This window comes from Dreissena polymorpha, chromosome 14 (assembly GCF_020536995.1).
Source record: "Dreissena polymorpha isolate Duluth1 chromosome 14, UMN_Dpol_1.0, whole genome shotgun sequence".
Classification (NCBI taxonomy): domain Eukaryota; kingdom Metazoa; phylum Mollusca; class Bivalvia; order Myida; family Dreissenidae; genus Dreissena; species Dreissena polymorpha.
In genome coordinates this window covers 40,202,167-40,224,604 of record NC_068368.1, presented here as the reverse complement: position 1 = coordinate 40,224,604, position 22,438 = coordinate 40,202,167, and the positions used below count along the sequence as shown (strand labels likewise).

General features: G+C 42.2%; 1 protein-coding gene across 1 annotated transcript in view; it reads left to right on the top strand.

The window, feature by feature from the left end:
• LOC127857311 (fibrinogen C domain-containing protein 1-like) overlaps positions 1 to 22,207 on the top strand; it is a 95,731-nt gene extending 73,524 nt beyond the window's left edge. The window contains exon 2 of the mRNA XM_052393718.1: positions 21,576 to 22,207. Within this exon, the coding sequence (XP_052249678.1) occupies positions 21,576 to 21,997 (422 nt within the window). The 3' untranslated portion in view covers positions 21,998 to 22,207. The remainder of the gene's footprint in view (positions 1 to 21,575) is intronic.
• The last annotated feature ends 231 nt before the right edge of the window (positions 22,208 to 22,438 follow it).

Below are 22,438 nucleotides of genomic sequence, written 5' to 3'. Positions count from 1 at the left end.
GTGACTATAAGGTACGTTGTACCCACAGGACTGTCTACAGGAGTGGAACGGCTGCCAGTGACTGAGGGGTACGTGGTATCCACAGGACAGTCTTAAGGAGTGGAACGGCTGCCAGTGACTGAGGGGTATGTGTTACCAACAAGACTGTCTACAGGACTGGAACGGCTGCCGGTGACTGAGGGGTACTTGGTAACCACAGGACTCTATACAGGATTTGACGACTGCCGGTGACATAGGGGAAGCGGGTACCCACAGGACTGTCTACAGGAGTGGAACGGCTGCCAGTGACTGAGGGGTATGTGTTACCAACAAGACTGTCTACAGGAGTGGAACGGCTGCCGGTTACTGAGGGGTACTTGGTAACCACAGGACTCTATACACGATTTGACGACTGCCGGTGACATAGGGGAAGCGGGTACCCACAGGACTGTCTACAGGAGTGGAACGGCGGCCGGTGACTGAGGGGTACGTGGTTTCCACAGTACTGGATACAGGATTGGAAAGACTCCCGGTGACTGAGGGGTATGTGGTACCCACTGGATTGTCTACATGAATGGAACGGCATCCGGTGACTTAGGGGATTGTGGTACCCACAGACTGTCTTAGGATTGGAACGACGGCCGGTGACCGAGGGGTATGTGGTACCCAATGTGCTGTCTAATGGAGATGAACGACTGACGGAGACTAAGTGGTAGGTGGTACCCATAGGACTGTCTACAGGAGAGGAACGACTGACATTGACTGAATGGAAGGTGGTACCCACAGAACTGTCAACAGGATTGGAACGACTGCCATTGACTGAGAAGTAGGTGGTACCGACATGACTGTATTCAGGAGATGAACGACACCCGGGGATTGAGGGGTACCACACGACAGTCTCCATGACAGTAACGACTTCCGTGAACTTATTGTACGGTTGTACCCACTGGACTGTCTTCAGGAGGGAATAGACTGCCCGGGAATAAATGGTAGGTGGTACCGCCATGACTTTCTACAGAAGTGAAACGACTGCCGGTGACTGAGGGGTAGGTGGTACCCACAGAACTTTCTACAGCAGTGGAACGACTTCCGGGGACTTTAGAACTTTCTGGGGCTTTTTTCTAACCAATTTTACAATTTTAAGTAGTTGGTCAATAGACATAACTCCGCGCCCAGAAATCATAAAAAATATCCCAAGCCTGAAAATGAAAAAAACAAAAACAAATGTATACTATAAAAAAATAACTAACATCAGATTAAAATGATGCAATTTCACATTAAACAATCCAGAACCATCTAAATGATCAATTTTCGAAACGAATTTGCAAATTTACATGAATGAGACTCAAAAATAAAAAAGCATAATAATATTTTAATATTCGACGTTATAATGAGTAAAAGCATATAAGCAAAAACATAGACTTCCGTCAAAATGTTCACGGTTATGATATCGATTTAACTATTTTCCAGTTTATTTGACAATCCGTGTTATGCCAAGCGATATGTTTTGACCGTTGATATTGATTTGCTCTTTTCCCCTTAGCTGCGACATTTTGGCTCTTAATATTTGCACTTCTTTTACAGTTATTTTAAATAATATTCATGAAGGGAAAATTTGAGTCCAAATTAAGGTTGATGGTTTCTTTTTGTTTTTAACTGTGATCTTTACTGTTTACCTTCTGGTCTGGTTCTGCAAAGATGCTTAACGATTGCCTTTATACAGTAATGCTGTTGACAATATGCTTATTAATAATTCCTTATATAGGTCTTTTGACCAGGAATTATGAGATTTACCTTTTAGCATGTCTTGAGATACGAAATTATTTTCCGACATGGAAAGTAATACACTAACAAATCTCTGATTTTACTTACGATGGAAAATAGAAGCATATCCGCTTTTGCAGTTTTTATAGCTTTATTTCATCAATTTTTTAGACTGTTGTTTTCAAAAACATATTAAATACATATGATGTCGCAGTTGCTATTACTTTGTCAAATGTCGTGAGACCAGAGCTTAAACTTAACATGATTATCAATTCAATGATATGTATTCATTATCACTATGTATAGCTGGGCAAAGCAACGAACTTCCTAGGTTAATATGACCATTATTCAGCATATTTTGCAGTTTTGTCATTAGTCTTAACATAGGAAATTCGATACCGGTACATAAACATGCGCCATCATCGTTTCGTTGTTAATAATTTACAATTGTTGAATGCACATTTTGGTAACATTAACTTATGTCTTGATTATCCGTTGGTAATCAATACACTTTAAGAAATTTATATAATTTGAGAAAATGTATTTCTTATCTCGTGTGCATACTGAATGTATGACAACAATAACGGATTTGACTGCAGAATTATTTGTATTGATTATAGGCAGCAGAGGCGAACACTTTCAGTAAAATAACATTTCGTTCTATATTTCAATCCATTCCATTTGTCCTTAGTTAATGTCATTACCTTGTCTACCTTGTTTTCGCCACTTTTCAAATCCCTTTTACCCTGAATATAAAAATACGAATATGCTAAACAATTGAACGAAATTCCACTACAACTATAATGAACAATATCTCCGCAAATGCAAAAATGTAATATATACTTGTATATATGTATATAAAGTATTTGTATGTAATATATGTACAAGTAATATATAACGAATTTAATCAGATTAAACAAACCGAATATTATATTTAATCAAAGTAAACAAATACATAAAATATTATTTTGTACTAACGTTAGTAATATGGGTCGGCATGCACATATCCTACAAAAAATCACAACTTAGCATTATTTTGGATTCAAAATGGTTAACACGGACAAACAACTGATTAACATAGTTTAGAATTTGTTTAAGAATAAAAAAATGATTTCCGTAAATAAGCAACAATTTTTGTTTTATCTAACTCAACGTTTACTCTTTTTGTTAATTATGTAAAGTTTTTTATGAAATAAACGTATCTGTTGTCCTGTCAACAATGAATTTTCTTGAACATGTTTTACAATTCCAATTGAATTTACTCACTATTACCATTCAATGCTGTCACGCAAACTCTTGCTTCCATATCTTCGACACGCACGAACACGCACGAAAACGCACGCGAAGAAACAAACAAACACTCAGACTTATACATGACATACACATAAACGCACATTCAATTATTTTAGAACATCTTACAGATTTAAAATGGTTAACATTATTGACAGAATTGATGTGCATTTCTAATAAGAAAACGATTTGTTTGAACGAAAAGTAAAATACGGTATGTTACATTGACAAAGGTGGAATAAGTTATTACCGCGTGCAGCTTTTAATAAAACGTTGCAAAATCTGTATTTCTTACCGATTGCAAATGCAAACTTATAGATAATATGATCCATAAGAAGTCTAGTTCATTGTTTAAACATATTTTTGAGCTCCGGCTTTAGGTTTGAATTGCTGTATATAAATCAATAAAGCCATGTGTGTTAATTCGTCTGAAATGACACCAATGCAAACATCATTTTGTATCACAAATCAGTTCCTACCTAGAAAGAGCTATATGTTATATTTACGTAATACGTTTGGGAACAAATACATATAATACTCATGTCGATACCTGGGTTGCAACGAGGGCAGCACTCGCCAATCGGTGTGTATTACCCATTAGGGCAGTAGATAGGTGGGCAATACACCTTGTAACATGAAGGGTATCCCTTATATGTCTGACCAGACACCGAGGCGCAGAGCGTCAACAGTAGCACGAACGAGATGGCTGATAACATAGTTATACTTAAAATGACAAGATAGCATAAACATCTAGGTATTTCGAATACATAATGTAAAAATAAACAACAGTAAAACCATTCTTTGCTCAAATTAATAAGATCACTCCACGAGTGTAAGAATTCTATGCGTTTTGTTATTTCAGTATTAAAACACTCTGTCTTGCAATCTTCGCAAACTAATTTATCATTTACCATATCAGTTATCATACTTTTAAATGTACGTAGGCCCATATAGAAAAATATATATGTAGTCATTTATTTCTAATATACAACAATCGAAGCGTTTGCTTCAAAACATGTCAAAACATCATCCTTATGTTCTAAAATCATCTCCTATTAACCAATATTAAATAATTGTTTTTGTTTATTCTAAGATACACCATAGTAATTTATTAAATTTCTCAAACATTGAATTTTAATTAAGTATAAATATTTGTCAAATAAAACCTCACCTTTTGGCGCTTCTGTGAAGAATCTAAAGACTCGATAATAGAGCTAGACACTAGAAGTTTATATACCTGCAAGGAAGGAATTTTAACAATACTTAATGTGTTTCTAGTTAGATAAATCTATTTGGAGCATGTGCAATTGCAATCAAACGTGTAAGCTTTTACGCTGCATTGGAAACACGCAGTGCATCTTATTAATTTGATGCTTTCGTGAAATCAAGTATGTTCGGATAATCTCTGCTTTACGCACATTAATTGCTAATAATATTGATTTATCACATGCCATACCCTGTTTCCCATGTAATATAACCATTACATATATTTTTTCTTACACATGTGTAATAAACTTTTTAAGCGTTTCCATTTTATTATTTTCTTTCGACTGACCAATCGCAATTTGTTATTTTGCTAAAATGACGTTGCAACGTCAAATGACGTCATGAAATGTAAACAACATTCGGGATTTATCATTATGTTTGCGTAAATATTTATTAAATGTGCTCATTTAAAAGCATGTGATAAAAAAGATCTGACACTCGTTGTCATTCCATACCATGTTTTATTAAACTCGTCCAGGAAATTCGTTAGTAAGCTCGCCAAAGGCTCTCTTACTAACAAAATTCCTGAACTCGTTTACTAAAGTATGGTATGATTTGACAACTCGTGCCAGATCCTATATATATACATGCATAACATACCTAGTAATGTGTGTGCACTATTTGTATATAAATACTTTGGCTCGGCTTTGTTAATCTCTAGTTTTAAAATTACTGCCGATATAAGGAACCAACTGCATAAGGATATATTTTGTTGAAAAAGATATGCGTTCTTCATTTTGAATCATCACGCTTTAGTACTTTTTTATATTTGAAACATTTTGCAAGACTTTAAAGTCTTTAAAATGAATGTATGTCGCATTATATTTTTCACATTCCCTTCAATGTTGAACGAACGATGACTTCATCAATTGACGAAAACCCATATAAATATAGAAGTATGTATAAAGAAGCCGCGCTTGATAAAGTGAATTTTCGTGTAAGGTGGTGAATAACCAATATGTTACTTTAAGATCTTTATAATTCCATGTAAAAATCCTTAATCACATAATTACAACGGATAATTTCGGTTAAACATGAGAAGCGGATAAGTCTTGATTCATGCGCGGATACAGACGGGCACGTTTATCTTATATGTCAAGAAATAGTTCAAGGTCGACACATATGACTTTCTAGAATGCTGTTTAGGGTGTAGGCATGTCTTTTGGATTTCATTATGAATCATATAACTGACGTGGTTTAGTTTACCCCGAACAAAACTCAATAACTTTCCCCATCCAGATACCATCGGAGAGTTCACGTTCAACGTAAATTTATACAAATGATGAACATAGTGGTACAAGTAGAATACTGTTCTCCAAAGTGAAGCGTCTGCTGTATGAGCATGATAATTGTTTATGAATAGGGACATATCAATGATAACAAAACAAACATATGGTGCTGCTAAAAAGCAGAGGGTGAAAGCCCTGCTGGTCGGTCATCATTTTCTTTTGAATACAAAGTCCCAGGCAAATCCTGGTTCAATTTTTGTAATTAAGCATTTTAAGCACATTATATGGTTACCTACCAGTGAATACTTAAAAACACATATTAAATTGAACGTATGGAGCTAACAATCTAGGAGGCCAGAAGGGTTTAAGCAAACAGAAGAAATGTGCAAAACCATATTATTTTTCTGCTTATCTTTCCGATGAGTATTTTACAAAAAATATGCAACCTTTGATAACAATAACGACGCATCCATCTGCCATTTGGAAATATGGAATCAAAAGTGGTGGAAAAATGACTTAAATCTGAACTAATTTGTTCAAGCCCGATCACTTTATTTTTTAATAAAACTGTCAAAATTATATTTTTGCGCTTACTGAAAATGTGCAGAATCTCAAAGTTTCACTGATGTAGGCCATTATTAAGGTCCATTTTGAAAAGAGATAATTAAGTGAATATGCAAAATTAGCATAATTGCAAAATTTAAACAAACCACAATAAAAGTTATCGGAGCATTAAGTTGGAGCAACTGGAGTTTTATTTCTTTATAATACTTGAAAATGTTTTTTTTATTCTTTGAAATACGTTCAATTTCCATGTAAGCCTATAGCATTATTATGTTTATTAATTTAACTACATGTCTAATTAACTTTCACGGAAGAAATGCTTTATGAAAGTACACACGTTGTATATGTCATCCGAAGGCGTGCAATAAACAAAGACAATAAAAATAATCCCCATTGGCAACAACAACATTAACTTGCTCATTAAACAGCACCATGTTGCCATGCAGTAAACAAACACATTGTTTTACATCGATAGTGCTTTCTGCATCATTGATACAATATATAATGGGTAGAGTGTATATTAGTGAGGGGGAGAACAATAAACTACATGTATATATCGCAATACCGTAATCACATACGAATCACACGGCTTAGCTTAACAGTGATTATTATTTTGTTAAAAGACATTGAAAATATGTAGCTTACTGTACCTTTCTCCTTTATGGAATGAAATATTTGTATAATGAGATATGACAACGCCATATACCAATCTTAACACAGAGTTGTCGATCCTTGCCCACACAAACAATCTCTGTCATCACAAGAAAACCTACCAGATTTGAATGGATTTTTTGTTGTTTATGTATTGTATTACGAAAAGTTGCAGCATTTTCTTGTATGTTTTGAAAAATAATGTATACAAGTATGTTCATGATGAAGATTAAATACCTTAATTAAAAAATAAATGAAAATAACAGTAAAATTATTGAACCGCGTGGCCGGGCTATCATCAAGTGTGGTTATGAAGGCAGGGATTTGATATAGCTATGCTGGTTCCAGTCGAATCTCTTCGCGGAGTTGTCCTTATACCAGTATAGAGACATAAAATGGTACAACCGGAGTGTAGGTGTACAAATGAGCTGCGTGATGCGGGAGTGAGTCCTATGCAATATACAGCCAGCGTACATTTATGCCAGTCTGCAAAGCCTCATGAGTGGACAAGGTAGCTTTATACATGCCTGTACTGTCTCATGAGTGGACAGGTAGCTTCAGACCAGCCTGTACTGTCTCATAAGTGAACAAGGTAAGCTTCAGACCAGCCTTAACTGTCTTATAAGTGGACAAGTTAGCTTAAGAACAGACTGCACTGTCTAATACTCGGACAAGGTAGCTTCAGACCAGCCTGCACTGTCTCATAAGTGAACAAGGTAAGCTTCAGACCAACCAGCACTGTCTCATAAGTGGACAAGGTAGCTTAAGACCAGACTGCACTGTCTGATAAGCGGACAAGGATCTTCAGACCAGCCTGTACTGTCTCATAAGTGGACAAGGTAGCTTGAGACCAGCCTGCACTGTCTCATAAGTGGACAAGGTAGCTTCAGTCCAGCCTGCACTGTCTCATACGCGGACAAGGTAGCTTCAGACCAGCCTGCACTGTCTCATAAGTGAACAAGGTAAGCTTCAGACCAACCAGCACTGTCTCATAAGTGGACAAGGTAGCTTAAGACCAGACTGCACTGTCTGATAAGCGGACAAGGATCTTCAGACCAGCCTGTACTGTCTCATAAGTGGACAAGGTAGCTTGAGACCAGCCTGCACTGTCTCATAAGTGGACAAGGTAGCTTCAGTCCAGCCTGCACTGTCTCATAAGTGGACAAGGTAGCTTCAGACCAGCCTGCACTGTCTCATAAGTAGACAAGGAAGCTTCAGACGAGCCCGCACTGTCTTATAAGCGGACAAGGCAACTTCAGACCATCCCACCCCGTCTAATAAGCGGACAAGGCAGCTAAGGTATTAGTCACAGGCCTACAGCCTCGAACGGCTGACGGAGACTGAGAGGTATGTGATAACCTCTGGACTGTCTGAAGCAGTGGAACGACTGTCGCGCACTATGAGGTTGGTGGTTCATACATGATTGTCTACATGACAGTCATAGCCGGGACTGAGGGGTAGGTGGTATCATCATGACTGTCTACATGAGTGCAACGACTGCCAGGGACTGAAGGTAGGTGGTACACACATGACTGTCTACAGGAGTGGAAAGAATGCCGAGACTGAGGGGCAGGTGGTACCCACAAGCCTGTCCACAAATTAGGAACGACTGCCGGTAACTGAAGGGCAGGTGGTACTCACAGGCCTGTCCACAAGATTTAAACAGCTGCCGGGAACTGAGGGTTAGGTGGCACCCACAGGTCTGTCTACAGCAGTGGAACGACTTCCGGGGAATAAGGTTTAGGTGGTACCCACAGGACTGTCTACAAAAGTGGAACGATTGTCGGTAATTGAGGGGTATGTGGTACCCACAGGACAATCTGAAGCCGTGCAACGGCTGCCTGGAAGAGTGGTTTGTGGTACTCAATGTACTGTCCACAGCAGTGGAATGGCTGCCGGGTACTTCGGGGTAGTTGGTACTCACAGTACTGTCCACAGGAGATGATCGGTTGTCGGGGACTGAATAGGTAGGTGGTACCCACAGGCCTGTCTACATGAGTGGAACGAGGTCCGGGGACTGAATGTAAGGTGGTACTCACAGGGCTGTCTACGGCAATTGAACGAATGCCGGTGAATGAGGGGTATGTGGTACCAACAGGGCTGTCTACGGCATTGGAACAAAAGGTGAACTGCTGCAGTGAACGGAAGGGTATAGTACCTTAGGACTGTCTACAGCAGTTGAACGGCTGCCGTGGACGGAGAGGTAGGTCGCACTCACTGGCCTGTCTACAGGATTGGAATGACGGCCGCGAACTGAAGGGTTGGTGGTACCAACAGGCCTGTCTACATGTGAGGAACGACTGCCATGGACTGAGGGGTAGGTGGTTCCAACAGGCCTGTTTACAGGAGTGGAACGATTGCCGGTTACTTAGGTTAAGGTGGTACTAACCGGACTGTCTACAGGAGTGGAACGACTGTCGGCGACTGAGGGGCATGAGGTACCTACTGGCCTGTTTACAGGAGTGGAACGACTGCCGCTGACTTAGGGGTAGATGGTACCAACAGGTCTTTCTACAGGAGATAAACAACTGCCGGTGACAGAGGGGTATGTGGTCTCCGCAGGACTTTCTACAGGAGTGGAACTATTGCCGGTGACTAAGCGGTAGGTGGTACTCACAGGACTGTCGACATGAGTCGAACGACCTCTGGTGATTGAAAGAGAGGGTATACCGACAGGACTGTCTACAAAAGTGGAACGACTGCCGGTGACTTAGAGGTAGGTGGTACCCACAGGTCTGTCTACCAGAGAGGAACAACTGAGGATGACAGTGGGGTAGGTGGTACCCACAGGACTGCCTACAGGAGAGGAACAACTGAGGATGACTTAGTGGTAGGTGGTACCAACCGGACTGACTACAGGAGTGGAACGACTGCCACTGACTTACGGGTAGGTGGTACCAACAGGACTTTCTACAGGAGATAAACAACTGCCTGTGACAGAGGGGTATGTGGTCTCCACAGAACTTTGGAGTTGAACGACTGCCGGTGACTGAAGGGTATGTGGTATCCACTGGACTGTCTACAGGATTGGAACGACTGCCTATAACTGAGATGTATGTCGTATCGACAGGGACGTCTACAGGAGAGAAAAGACTGCCATTGACAAAGAGGTAAGTGGTACCCACAGGACTGTCTACAAAAATGGAACAACTGCCGGTGACTTAGAGGTAGTTGGTACCCACTGGACTGTCAACAGCAGTTGAACGACTGCCGGTGACTAAGTGGTACCCAAAGGACTGTCTACAGGAGTGGAACGGCTGCAGGTTACTGAGGGGTACGTGGTACTTACAGGACCCTGTACAGGAGTGGAACGACTGCGGGTGAATGAGGGTGAATGAGGGGCAGGTGGTACCGATTGGACTGTCTACATGAGAGGAACATGAGAGGAACGTCCGTCGGTGTCCGAGAGGTAGGTTTTACCCAGATGACTGTTTACATGAGTGGAAAGACTGCCGGTAACTGATTTGTCGGTGGTACCCACTTGACTATCTACAGAGGAGGAACGACTACCAGTTACTGACTGGTAAGTTGTACCAACTGGACTGCCGACATGACTGGAACGACTGCCGGTGACTTAGGGGTAGGTGGTACCAACTGGACTGTCTATGGCAGTAGAACGACTGCCGGTGACTGAGAGGTATGTGGTACCAACTGGACTGTCTACAGAAGTGGAACGACTGCTGTTGACTTAGGTGTAGGTGGTACTCACTGGACTGTCAACGAGAGTGGAACGACAGCCGTTGACTGATCGGTAGGTGGTACTTACTGGACTGTCTACAGGAGTGGAACGACTGCCGTTGACTTCGGGGTAGGTGGTTACCACTGGACTGTCAACGGGAGTGGAACGACTGCCGGTGACTGAGCGGCAGGTGGTACCAACTGGACTGGCTACAGGAGTGGAACGTCTGCCGTTGACTTAGGTGTATGTGGTACCCACTAGACGGTCAACGGGAGTGAAACGAAAGCCGTTGACTGACCAGTAGGTGGTACTTACTGGACTGTCGTCAGGAGTGGAACGACTGCCGTTGACTTAGGGGTAGGTGGTAACCATTGGACTGTCAACGAGAGTGGAACGACTGCCTATAGATTAGATGTAGGTCGTACCCACAGGGTTGTCAACATGAGAGGACCGACTGCCGTTGACAAAAAGGTAGGTGGTACCCACTGGACTGTCTACAGGAGCGGAACAATTCCGGTATCCGAAGTGAAGGTTTTACCCATATGACTGTCTACAGGTGAAAAAGGACTGTCGTAGACTGAGGGGTAGGTGATACCCACATGACTGTCTACATGTGTGTAACGACTGCCGTTGACTGAGACGTAAGTGATACCCACTTGACTGTCTACAGGAGAGGAACGACTGCCGGTGACGGAGGGGTAGTTGCTACCCACTGGACTGTCTGCAGGAGATGAACGATTGCCGGTAACTGAGGGGTAAGTGGTACTCACTGGACTGTCTACAGGAGAGAAACGACTGCCAGTGACTGAGGGGTAGGTGTTACCCGCTGGACTGTCAGCAGGAGAGGAACGACTGCCAGTGACTGAGGGGTAGGTCGTACCCACTGGACTCTCTACAGGAGAGGAACGACTGCCGGTGACTGAGGGGTAGGTGGTACCCACTGACTGTCTGCTGGAGTGGAACGACTGCCGGTGACTGAGTGTTAGGTTGTACCCATTGGACTGTCTACAGGAGAGGAACGACTGTCGGTGACTGGGACTAAGGTCGTACCCACTGGACTGTCTACAAGAGTGGAACGACTGCCGGTGACTGAGGGGTAGGTCGTACCCACTGGACTGTCTACAGTAGACGAACGACTGCCGGTGACTGAGGGGAAGGGTGTACCCACTGGACTATCTACAGGAGATGAACGACTGCCGGTGACTGAGGGGAAGGTGGTTCCCACTGGACTGTCTATAGGAGTGAAACGACTGCCGGTAAATGAGTGTTAAGGGTACCCACTGGACTGTTTACAGGAGTGGAACGACTGTCGGTGACTGAGACTAAGGTCGTACCCACTGGACTGTCTACAAGAGGTGAACGACTGCCGGTGACTGAGGGGTAGGTCGTACCCACTGGACTGTCTACAGTAGACGAACGACTGCCAGTGACTGAGGGGTAGGTCGTACCCACTGGACTATCTACAGGAGAGGAACGACTGCCGGTGACTGAGGGGAAGGTCGTACCCACTGGACTGTCTACAGTAGACGAACGACTGCCGGTGACTGAGGGGTAGATCGAACCCACTGGACTATCTACAGGAGAGGAATGACTGCCGGTGACTGAGGGGTAGGTGGTACCCACTGGACTGTCTATAGGAGTGGAACGACTGCCGGTGAATGAGGGTTAAGGGTACCCACTGGACTGTTTACAGGAGTGGAACGACTGTCGGTGACTGAGACTAAGGTCGTACCCACTGGACTGTCTACAAGAGGTGAACGACTGCCGGTGACTGAGGGGTAGGTCGTACCCACTGGACTGTCTACAGTAGACGAACGACTGCCAGTGACTGAGGGGTAAGTCGTACCCACTGGACTATCTACAGGAGAGGAACGACTGCCGGTGACTGAGGGATAGGTGGCACCCACTGGACTGTCTACAGTAGACGAACGACTGCCGGTGACTGAGGGGTAGGTCGTACCCACTGGACTATCTACATGAGAGGAACGACTGCCGGTGACTGAGGGGTAGGTGGTACCCACTGGACTGTCTATAGGAGTGGAACGACTTCCGGTGAATGAGGGTTAAGGGTACCCACTGGACTGTTTACAGGAGTGGAACGACTGCCGGTAACTGAGAGGTAGGTGGTACCCACTGGACCGTCTTCAGGTAAGGAACGACTGCCGGTAACTGAGGGGTAGGTGGTACCCACTGGACAGTCTACATGAATGGAACTGCTGCAGGTGACTGAGAGGTTGGTTGTACAAACTAGAATGTCTACTGGAGAGGAACGACTGCCGATGACTGAGGGATAGGTGGAACCCACTGGACTATCTACAGAAGTGGAACGACTGCCGCTGACTGAGTGGTATGTGGTACCTACTGGACTGTCTACAGGAGTGGAACGACTGCCGGTAACTGAGGGGTAGGTGGTACCCACTGGAATTTCTACAGTAGTGGAACGACTGCCGGTGAATGAGGGTTACGGGTACCCACTGGACTGTCTACAGGAGTGGAATTACTGCCGGTGACTGAGAGGTAGGTCGTACCTACATGACTGTCTACAGGATTGGAACGACTGCCGGTGCATTAGGGGTAGATCGGACCCACTTGTCTGTCTACAGGAGTGGAACGACTGCCGGTGACTGAAGGGTAGGAGGTACGCACAGGACTGTCTACAGGAGTGGAAAAACTTCCGGTGTCTAAGGAGTAGGGAGTACCCACAGGACTGCCTACAGTAGTGGAACAACTTTCTTTGACTGAGAGGTAGGTCGTACCCACATGACTGTCTACAGGAGTGGAACAACTTCCGGTGATTGAGAATTAGGTCGAACCCACATGACTGTCTGCAGAAGTGGAACGGCTGCCGGTGACTGAGGGGAAGGTGGTAACAACAGGACTGTCTACAGGAGTGGAACGGTTGCCGATGACTGAGGGGTAGGTGGTACCAACTGGACTGTCTACAGGAGAGGAACGGCTGCCGGTGACTGAGAGGTAGGTGGTATCCACATGACTGTCAACAGGAGAGGAACGACTGCCAGTGACTAAGTGGTAGGTGGTACCCACTGTTTACAGGAGTGGAACGACTGTCGGTGACTGAGACTAAGGTCGTACCCACTGGACTGTCTACAAGAGGTGAACGACTGCCGGTGACTGAGGGGTAGGTCGTACCCACTGGACTGTCTACAGTAGACGAACGACTGCCAATGACTGAGGGGTAGGTCGTACCCGCTGGACTAACCTACAGGAGAGGAACGACTGCCGGTGACTGAGGTACCCACTGGACTGTCTTCAGTAGACGAACGACTGCCGGTGACTGAGGGGGAGGTCGTACCCACTGGACTATCTACTGGAGAGGAACGACTGCCGGTGACTGAGGGGAAGGTGGTAACAACAGGACTGTCTACAGGAGTGGAACGGTTGCCGGTGACTGAGGGGTAGGTGGTACCAACTGGACTGTCTACAGGAGAGGAACGGCTGCCGGTGACTGAGAGGTAGGTGGTACCCACATGACTGTCTACAGGAGAGGATCAACTGCCAGTGACTAAGTGGTAGGTGGTACCTACTGGACTGTCTACAGGTGTGGAACGACTTTTGGTGACTGCGAGGTAGCTGGTACCCACAAGATGTCTACATGAGTGGAACGACTTCCGGTGACTGAGGGGTGGTAGGTGCTCACATAAATGTCTACAGCAGTGGAACGACCACCGGTGACTGAGGGGGCAGGTTGTACCCACAGGACTGTCTAAATGAGTGGAACGACTTTCGGTGACTGAGGGGTGAGTGGTACACACAGGACTATTTAAAGAAGAGGAACAACTGTCGGTGACTGAGAGGTAGGTGGTACCCACAGGACTGTCTACAGGAGTGGAACAACTTCCGGTGACTGAGGGGTAGGTGGTACCCACTGGACTGTCTTAGAGGAGTAGAACAACTTCCGGTGACTGAGGGGTAGGTGGTACCCACTGGACTGTCTACATGAGAGGAACAAAAGCCGGTGTTTGAGAGGTAGGTGGTACCCTCTGGACTGTCTACAGGAGAGAAACGACTGCCGGTGATTGAGGGGTAGGTAGTTCCAACTAGACTGTCTATAGGAGAGGAATAACTTCCGGGGTCTGAGAAGTAGGTCAAACCCAAATACCTGTCTACAGGAGAGGAACGACTGCCGGTGACTGAGGGGTAGGTGATACCCACTGGACTGTCTACAGGAGAGGAACGACTGCCGGGGACTGAGGGTAAGGTAGTATCAACTGGACTGTCTACAGGAGTAGAACAACTTCCGGTGTCTGATAGGTAGGTCGTACCCAAATGACTGTCTACAGTAAAGGAACGACTGCCGGTGACTCAGGGTTAGGTGGTTCCCACTGGACTGTCTACTGGAGAGGAAAGACTGCCGGTGACTGAGAGGTAAGTGGTACACACTGGACTCTCTGAAGGTGTGGAACGACTGCCGGTAACTGAGGGTTAGGTGGTACCCACTGGACTGTCTACAGGAGTGGAACGACTGCCGGTGACTGAGAGATAGGTCGTACCCCTAGGACTGTATATAGGAGAGAAACGACTGCCGGGGACTTAGGGGTAGGTCGTACCCACTGGACTGTCTACAGGAGTGGAACGACTGCCGGGGACTGAGGGGTAGTTGGTACCCACTGGACTGTCTACAGAAGAGGAACTACTGCCGGTAACTAGGGGCAGGTCGTACCCACAGGACTGTCTACAGGAGTGGAACGACTGCCGGTGACTGAGGCGTAGGTGTTACCCACTGGACTTTCTACAGGAGAGCAACGACTTCCGACGACTGAGGGATAGGTCATACCCACAGGTCTGTCTACAGGATTGGAACGACTGCCGGTGACTGTAGGGTAGGAGGTACACACAGGACTGTCTACAGGTGAGGAACGGCTGCCGGTGACTGAGAGTTAGGTGGTACCCACAGGACTGTCTAAAGGAGTGGAACGACTTCCGGTGACTGAGGGGTGGTAGGTACTCACAGGAATGTCTACAGCTGTGGAACGAATGCCGGTGACTGAGGGGCAGGTGGTACCCACAGGACTTTCTACATGAGTGGAACGACTTCCGGTGACTGAGGGGTGAGTGTTACCCACAGTATTCTCTACAAGTGTGGAACGACTTCCGGTAAATGAGGGGTGGGTGGTACCCACAGGACTGTCTACATGAGTGTATCGGCTGCCGATGAATGATTGGTAGGGGGTACCCACAGGACTGTCTACTGGAGTTGAATGACGGCCGGGGACTGAGGGAAGGTGGTATCCACAGGACTGTCTACAGGAGTGGAACGACGGCCGGGGACTGAGGTGTGGGTGGTACCCACAGGACTGTCTACAGGAGTGGAACGACGGCCGGGGACTGAGGGTTGGTGGACCCACAGGCCTGTCTGCTGGAGTTGAACGACTTTCGGTGACTAAGGGGTGGGTGGAACTCACAGGACTGCCTAAAGGAGAGGACGGACTGCCGGTGACTGAGGTTTAGGTGGTACCAACAGGAATGTCTATCTACAAGCGAGGAACCGAAATACCTGATAAACCTTGTACTAGCATTAAGTGATTACTGTTAAATCAATATTCGTTGGACTTCCATTTTCGTAAATTGTGTTGGTTATCCGGATCAAGAATTTAACACAATCACACCGCTTCGTAAGTTTTGAAATCATTAATCTTACGTATCAACAAAACCAGGAACTACGAAATTTGATTACGACGAATATTAACTATTTAACAATGTATACAATCAACTCAAATCTGTTTTTTCGTTTATTGTATCTAACCGTTAATTCGCTCCTAAAAATAAGATATGTGTTGTGTTTGAAAGAAACGCTTGACGCGAATACGTTTTCACGTCCTTTGATGTCGAAGTTTTAATATACCAATACTATACTGAGCACAACAACAACTTCAAAAACAAACGATCAGCAAACAATACTCGTCATTAATATTTCACTCACACGTGCTTAGTCGAAATAAATTATAATGTATAATTGAACTTACAATAATAACCTAAATGTATATCGTCACCAAAAATCAAACTATACCAATTTATATTTACTGTACCAATTCATATGTTGATTAGAATTTTAATGGATTTTCTTCTAACTTCTGTGCGAAATAAATATGAAGTGGACTGTGAACTTAAATATATTTTGATTAAACAAGATACTTTTATCTAAAAACTAATGTCATATTCAGTACAAATTTAATACATTTTAGCAAAATTTATATATATGTGCAGACTGAGTTCCGGTCAATGTTTTACCTCAATCAATGTCATTGTGGTTTATGTTTTCAAAATATTGAATTTTTACTGCAAGTTGGACAGTGAACGATTTTTGTCAGAATTTGTACGGGCTTTAATTCGCACATTTTAGAAAACGCAACATTTGGGGAGTGAGGTTAGTTAGGGTACTTAGCGGCTTTTGTGACACCAGTTTTAATCGTTTCATTTTTTTAAATGAATTATCTTTATCATATAATTCTAGTTGATAGAAACAAAATTTGCATTCCTGATCCTAGAGTTTCATCATTACTATGCATTTATCACATCTGAGTTCGTTTTAGTGAGTGTACATCTATGGCATATGATATTGAACAAAGTAAAGTTAACAGTTCAATTTAAATAATTACAAAACAAAAATGTTAATTTTAGTCAAGAGTGTTGGAAATGAATACGGTCTGTGTTTCTAAAACGATTGAAAATTAAGACTGTATGTATCTGTATCAGGTATTGTTTAGAGCTGACAGACAATTTGTATAGATGACATAAAAAGATAAACATAGACAGATATTTGAGGACATAACAACACATGTTACTTTGTATAATACTTGTGTCGCGTCGTTAATCACGACCTCCTGTCCCACAGCAATTGCCAACGCAAGCAACTATAATCACAGCCAGAACCTTCATATTGATGTTGATCCTCAGCGACGAATGCGTCCCAATAAAGACGGGTGTCAGTTATATATTCACTTTTATTACATCAAGCGACTCTCGTTATATGTATTTTCGCTAAAACAGGACATGAATAATTTCGCAATTTATATATTTATAACAAATGACATTCATTGTCAACATCTTGATAAATGAATCAAAATAAATCAAATATTTTGAAATTGAGGAAGTTTGAGTGCGAGTACATACAAAATAAACATAACAAGTTACCAATGAAATGTAAGCAGCTTTTCAAAACATCATTTACCAAGTTTTGCTTGGTTGAACAATCAACCAATGGGTGTGAATTCACTGAGCTGATCACTTTCCCATTAAGATTGCAAAAGATTGTGCAAAACATTTAAAGCATATCTAAGCACTTAAATCCGGTATCTAGTAAAGACATTAAACAAGGTTAACAAGCAACAACAAAGTATTAATATACGCCCTGTTGTTGGTTCAAATACCTCATCTCTTACACTAATGATTTCAGAAATATATATTATCCCAAACGCATTTAATATGCGTTTTTTTGCTTTGAAACTTCCCCATACGTGGTAAAACGCCGAGAAGTGTCTGTATTTTAAATAAATAACATTGCCTTAGTAAAAACGAACATCAAAGTCAACTAAATTAGTAAGCACAGCCGAAACAACACGTGAACCAAAAAGGTAGATCAAAAAGGGCAGTAGAAAAAGAAAACGAAATAAACAATTAAGGCACAAATAATAACATAAAAACATTCAAAATGTAAACGAACGAGCGAGATAAATCCCTACCGTCAAAAAGTGTGCAATTATGCTATCGTTGTTAATCATTTATACCAGGATTTTCCATCATTTCAATGCGATTCAGGCAAAACAAATACGCTTGTTTTGCAATAGCAAATTTAGGATATTTATAAATATGTTATCGTTACGTGTTACGGGAGCACTTAAATTCGGCTACACACATAAATGCCGAATGCAAACCTAAAATATAATAGCTTTTAAAACGAACAATTTCGATTGTAACATCAATTTAAAATGAACGACAAGATGACTCAAAATTCAATACACATAAAAGGACTGTCAGTTGGCAATAACATGTTTCGTTGTAATTAAGAAAGTTTTTATTAAAATGGAATAAACATGTTAAACCTGTTAACATTATATATCATAGTAAACAGATGCAGTTGTTTTTTTAGTTAATAATAAGGTTCTGGGTTAATAGTTAGTCATGGCATGCGCATGTGCTTTGATAATGTCTATTTCTGCCTTGCAGATGAACATGCTTGTCCATGTATACGGACCCCCCGGAGCCTTTGATAATTTGTGCTGTGTGAGCCACTCCATCTCAGTAAACATGAAACTCTTCGTCAGATTGTTTGACAATCCTAGTAATGTGCAGCGTTATGTTTTGACCTTTGACTTCGACTCGCTATTTTACCTTGGTTGCGAGATTTGGCTCTTTATTATTTGCACTTCTTCTGAAGTTATTTGTAATTATATTCATGCTGGATTAATGTAAGCCACGTATTAAATATTGATGTTTTTTTGTTTGTTTGTTCTTTGAATTGTGAACTTTACTTTTAACAATCTGTCCTTGTTCTGCAATGTTGTTTAAAGGGGCTTTTTCACGTTTTGGTAAATTGACAAAATTAAAAAAAGTTGTTTCAGATTCGAAAATGTTCGTTTTAGTTATGATATTTGTGAGGAAACAGTAATACTAAACATTGACCATGCTCTAAAATATCCATTATATGCATCTTTTGACGATTTAAAAACCTAAAAATTATAAAGCGTTACAATGCGAAACGATTCAATAATTCGGAGAGTTCTGTTGTTGTCGTTATAGTTTGTGATACTACGAGGACTGCTTATATAAAGTATGAAATACATCACGAATTGTATTAGCACGGATGGCCGAGTTGTCTTAATGGCAGACTTTTACTCCAGGACTCCAGGGTCCAGCTGTTCGAGCCCAGTTGAGGCTTATTTTTTTCTTTTTTTAATTATATCCTTTTGTATCCCATTTTTACTGGAGCTTTGTTTAATCCAATTTTTACATTTATCAATATAATGCATTTAATGACAAACTTCAATACATGCCAAAATCTGTGAAAAGGCCCCATTTGAATAACACTGTATGCTTGATACAGTTATGTTGAGGACAATATGCTTATGATTGTATTCGTATATTGGTATTTTGACCAAGAATGATGACTTAAATTTTTATCACGAAGTATTGTCTTAAGATACTCACTTTTGAATACTCATGAAAACTAATTCACTAACAAAACTCTGATTTCACATATATGATTTTATTATATTTTTTGGTTTACTTGTTAAATCTCCTTAAATATTTTAAGAAAACGATGACGCAAACAACATCGTTCTCATAAGGTTCAGAATCAGGTAGGCCAAACATTCCCTTGTCGATGGTTTCCTTCAGTTCACTGTTGTTTAACACGTTAGCATCACCGGCTGATCGGCTGATCCATTGCTTACGTCTGCCCAAATGATGTCGTGCTTTGCGTCTACCAAGGCCATGGAGACTTTGGAAGTGTAACCCTTGTAGTTGAAGAACACAGAGCAATCACGCCGAGGTCACAGTATCGCGATGTGCGTCTTGTCCAAGGCAACAATACAGTTGTGCAACTTCCAGCGGTCACCGAACTGCTTAGCGATTTATTTCACTCATCTGGCATTTCAGGACAGGGATTTAGTTCTTCGGCAAATCGTACAACTAGTGCATCGCAATCATGACGGATGATCTTGGAATTTGGAGTTGTTATACTAAACCTTTATCGAACAACGTCATACCAATGCCATTTACATCGCTGCGGCTGACGCATTCGCCTTCATGAAGTGGCTCGTGTAACCACAGAACATCAACCTGCTTCATACACGTAATTGTCGTTCCAGAGCAGATCGTATTTGGTCCATATCGCTGCCTTTATTTCCCGTGTCTTTGTCGTATAGGTCAGGGTAGGTTTGTGAAAATGCCGTGTTGGTTCGTGTTTATCCGGTGCTATCCGTGTCCCTTCCGTTTTGGTCCGTAGCACTACCGGGTATGTCCGGGAAAATCCGTGTGAGCGCCGTGTTGATTGTGTGTTGCTGTCGCGTTTGTTCGTGTTGCTGCCGTGTTGTCACCGTGGTAATGGTCTTCGGACTGCCATATCCATTCGTTCTTATAAGAGACTGTGGCTTCACATATCTTAAGAATGATGCTAAATAGGCTTAATATGCGTAGTATGCTGTATAATATTTCATTTCATATTTTATTATCTTAATACATTGGCTAAACTTGTAACTTAATTGGGCAATTATAGTCAGCACGCTAAATACGCTTTACATTTTGTCTTATTATAGATACTTTCTTAGTATGCTAAATAGGCTAAATAGGCTGTTTAAAATGCTACAAAAGCTAAATATGATGTATGCTTAAACCTATCTAATGAACTTGCTAAATAGGCTAAATAGGAAGCTTAGCAGGCTAAAACGCTCAATAGGATTTATATATTTAAATTTTAAAAAACTAGCCCAAAAATTATGCTCAATATGGTAAAATTGCGAAGGATTTATGATTTAATCTTTTTATTCAACAGGCCGCGTAGTCTAACTACACACACGTATAAAGGCACACCATATCAACGATAAACTTGTCATGTATTCGTGAAGAAAAGCTTGGAGAAATATCCGCCTATCTCGCTTCAAAGAACTAACCCATGAATTGCAATCAATTACATTATTCTACGTATTCAAACGCCGCATTCGTAATCTTGTTTCAATGTTTACGCGAAATACCCAATGCGCAATCGTCAAAACTGACCAATCACAAGTATCATTTCGAAATATACTTCTTTTTTGTTAAACTTGACACATATATAACGGATATACAGCAGTAACTTGTAGTTTCTAATATGATAACCATGGCGAGGATATGTGATTTCTGTTTTCTGTTTATTCTTGGTGTGACCGTTTCAGCGAACAATACCTACAACCCAGGGCAACAAACAACATGTGGATCCCTGTGTACGTTTACAGATTGTTCCGACTTGCTCCGACAAGGGTTTACTGCTAATGGTGTTTACACCATCAGGCCATCGACTCTCTGGCGACCACTTCAAGTTTACTGCGATCAAACGACGGCTGGAGGAGGATGGACTGTGATTCAACGGAGACAAGACGGTTCAGAAAACTTCAACAGGCCCTGGATCGATTATGTTTTTGGATTTGGGTCCCTGGAAGGTGATTTCTGGCTGGGGAATGAGTTCATACACCGACTTACTTCAACCGTACCCAATAAGCTGAGAATTGAGTTGCAGGATTTTGAAAACGCCTTTCGCGTTGCTCAGTACGGACGCTTCGTTGTGGGACCAGAATCCGATCTGTATAGATCAACGATTGCATTCTTCAGCGGGAACGTCACAGATTCGTTAATTCTTACGCACAACAACATGCAGTTTTCCACTGTCGATAACGGCCCAGGAAGCACATGTGCGCAGTCGTACAAAGGTGGATTCTGGTACAATAATTGTCATGCGGTGAACATTAACGGTTTATATCTTAAAGGGAAACATGATTCCTATGCTGACGGTGTCAACTGGTTGGAGTTTAGGGGTTATCATTACTCTCTAAAATTCACTGAAATGAAAATCAGACCTCATTAAACATTTTACAAGTGCTTATCGCGCCACGGCACTGGATAATTTTCTGTCCATTTGATAATTCGTTTATAATTCTGTAAAGACAAATGTTCGATAAGTGTATTGTTGTAATATCTTCACTTGAAACTACTGTTAAAGGATAGCAATTTGCATATTTTGAACATTAATTAAGTGTAAAAATGTATTAGAGGAACATTAAGCTTCAATAAAATCCTTACCTTCCAAAAAACCTACCGTGATGTGCGTTGTTTTGTTTATTTAAACCTCAAACGTACATTTTATTACACAAACTGGGCAACGTTAATCATTTCGTATACACCTAGCCCATTCCGAACATTTGAACTCTGTTATATAACAATACATTTGAATGAATCAATCACTTCGCCGTACCTTAAAACTGTATTCGTTGCTCGGACTGACAACTATTTTGAAGCGTTAGTGCGC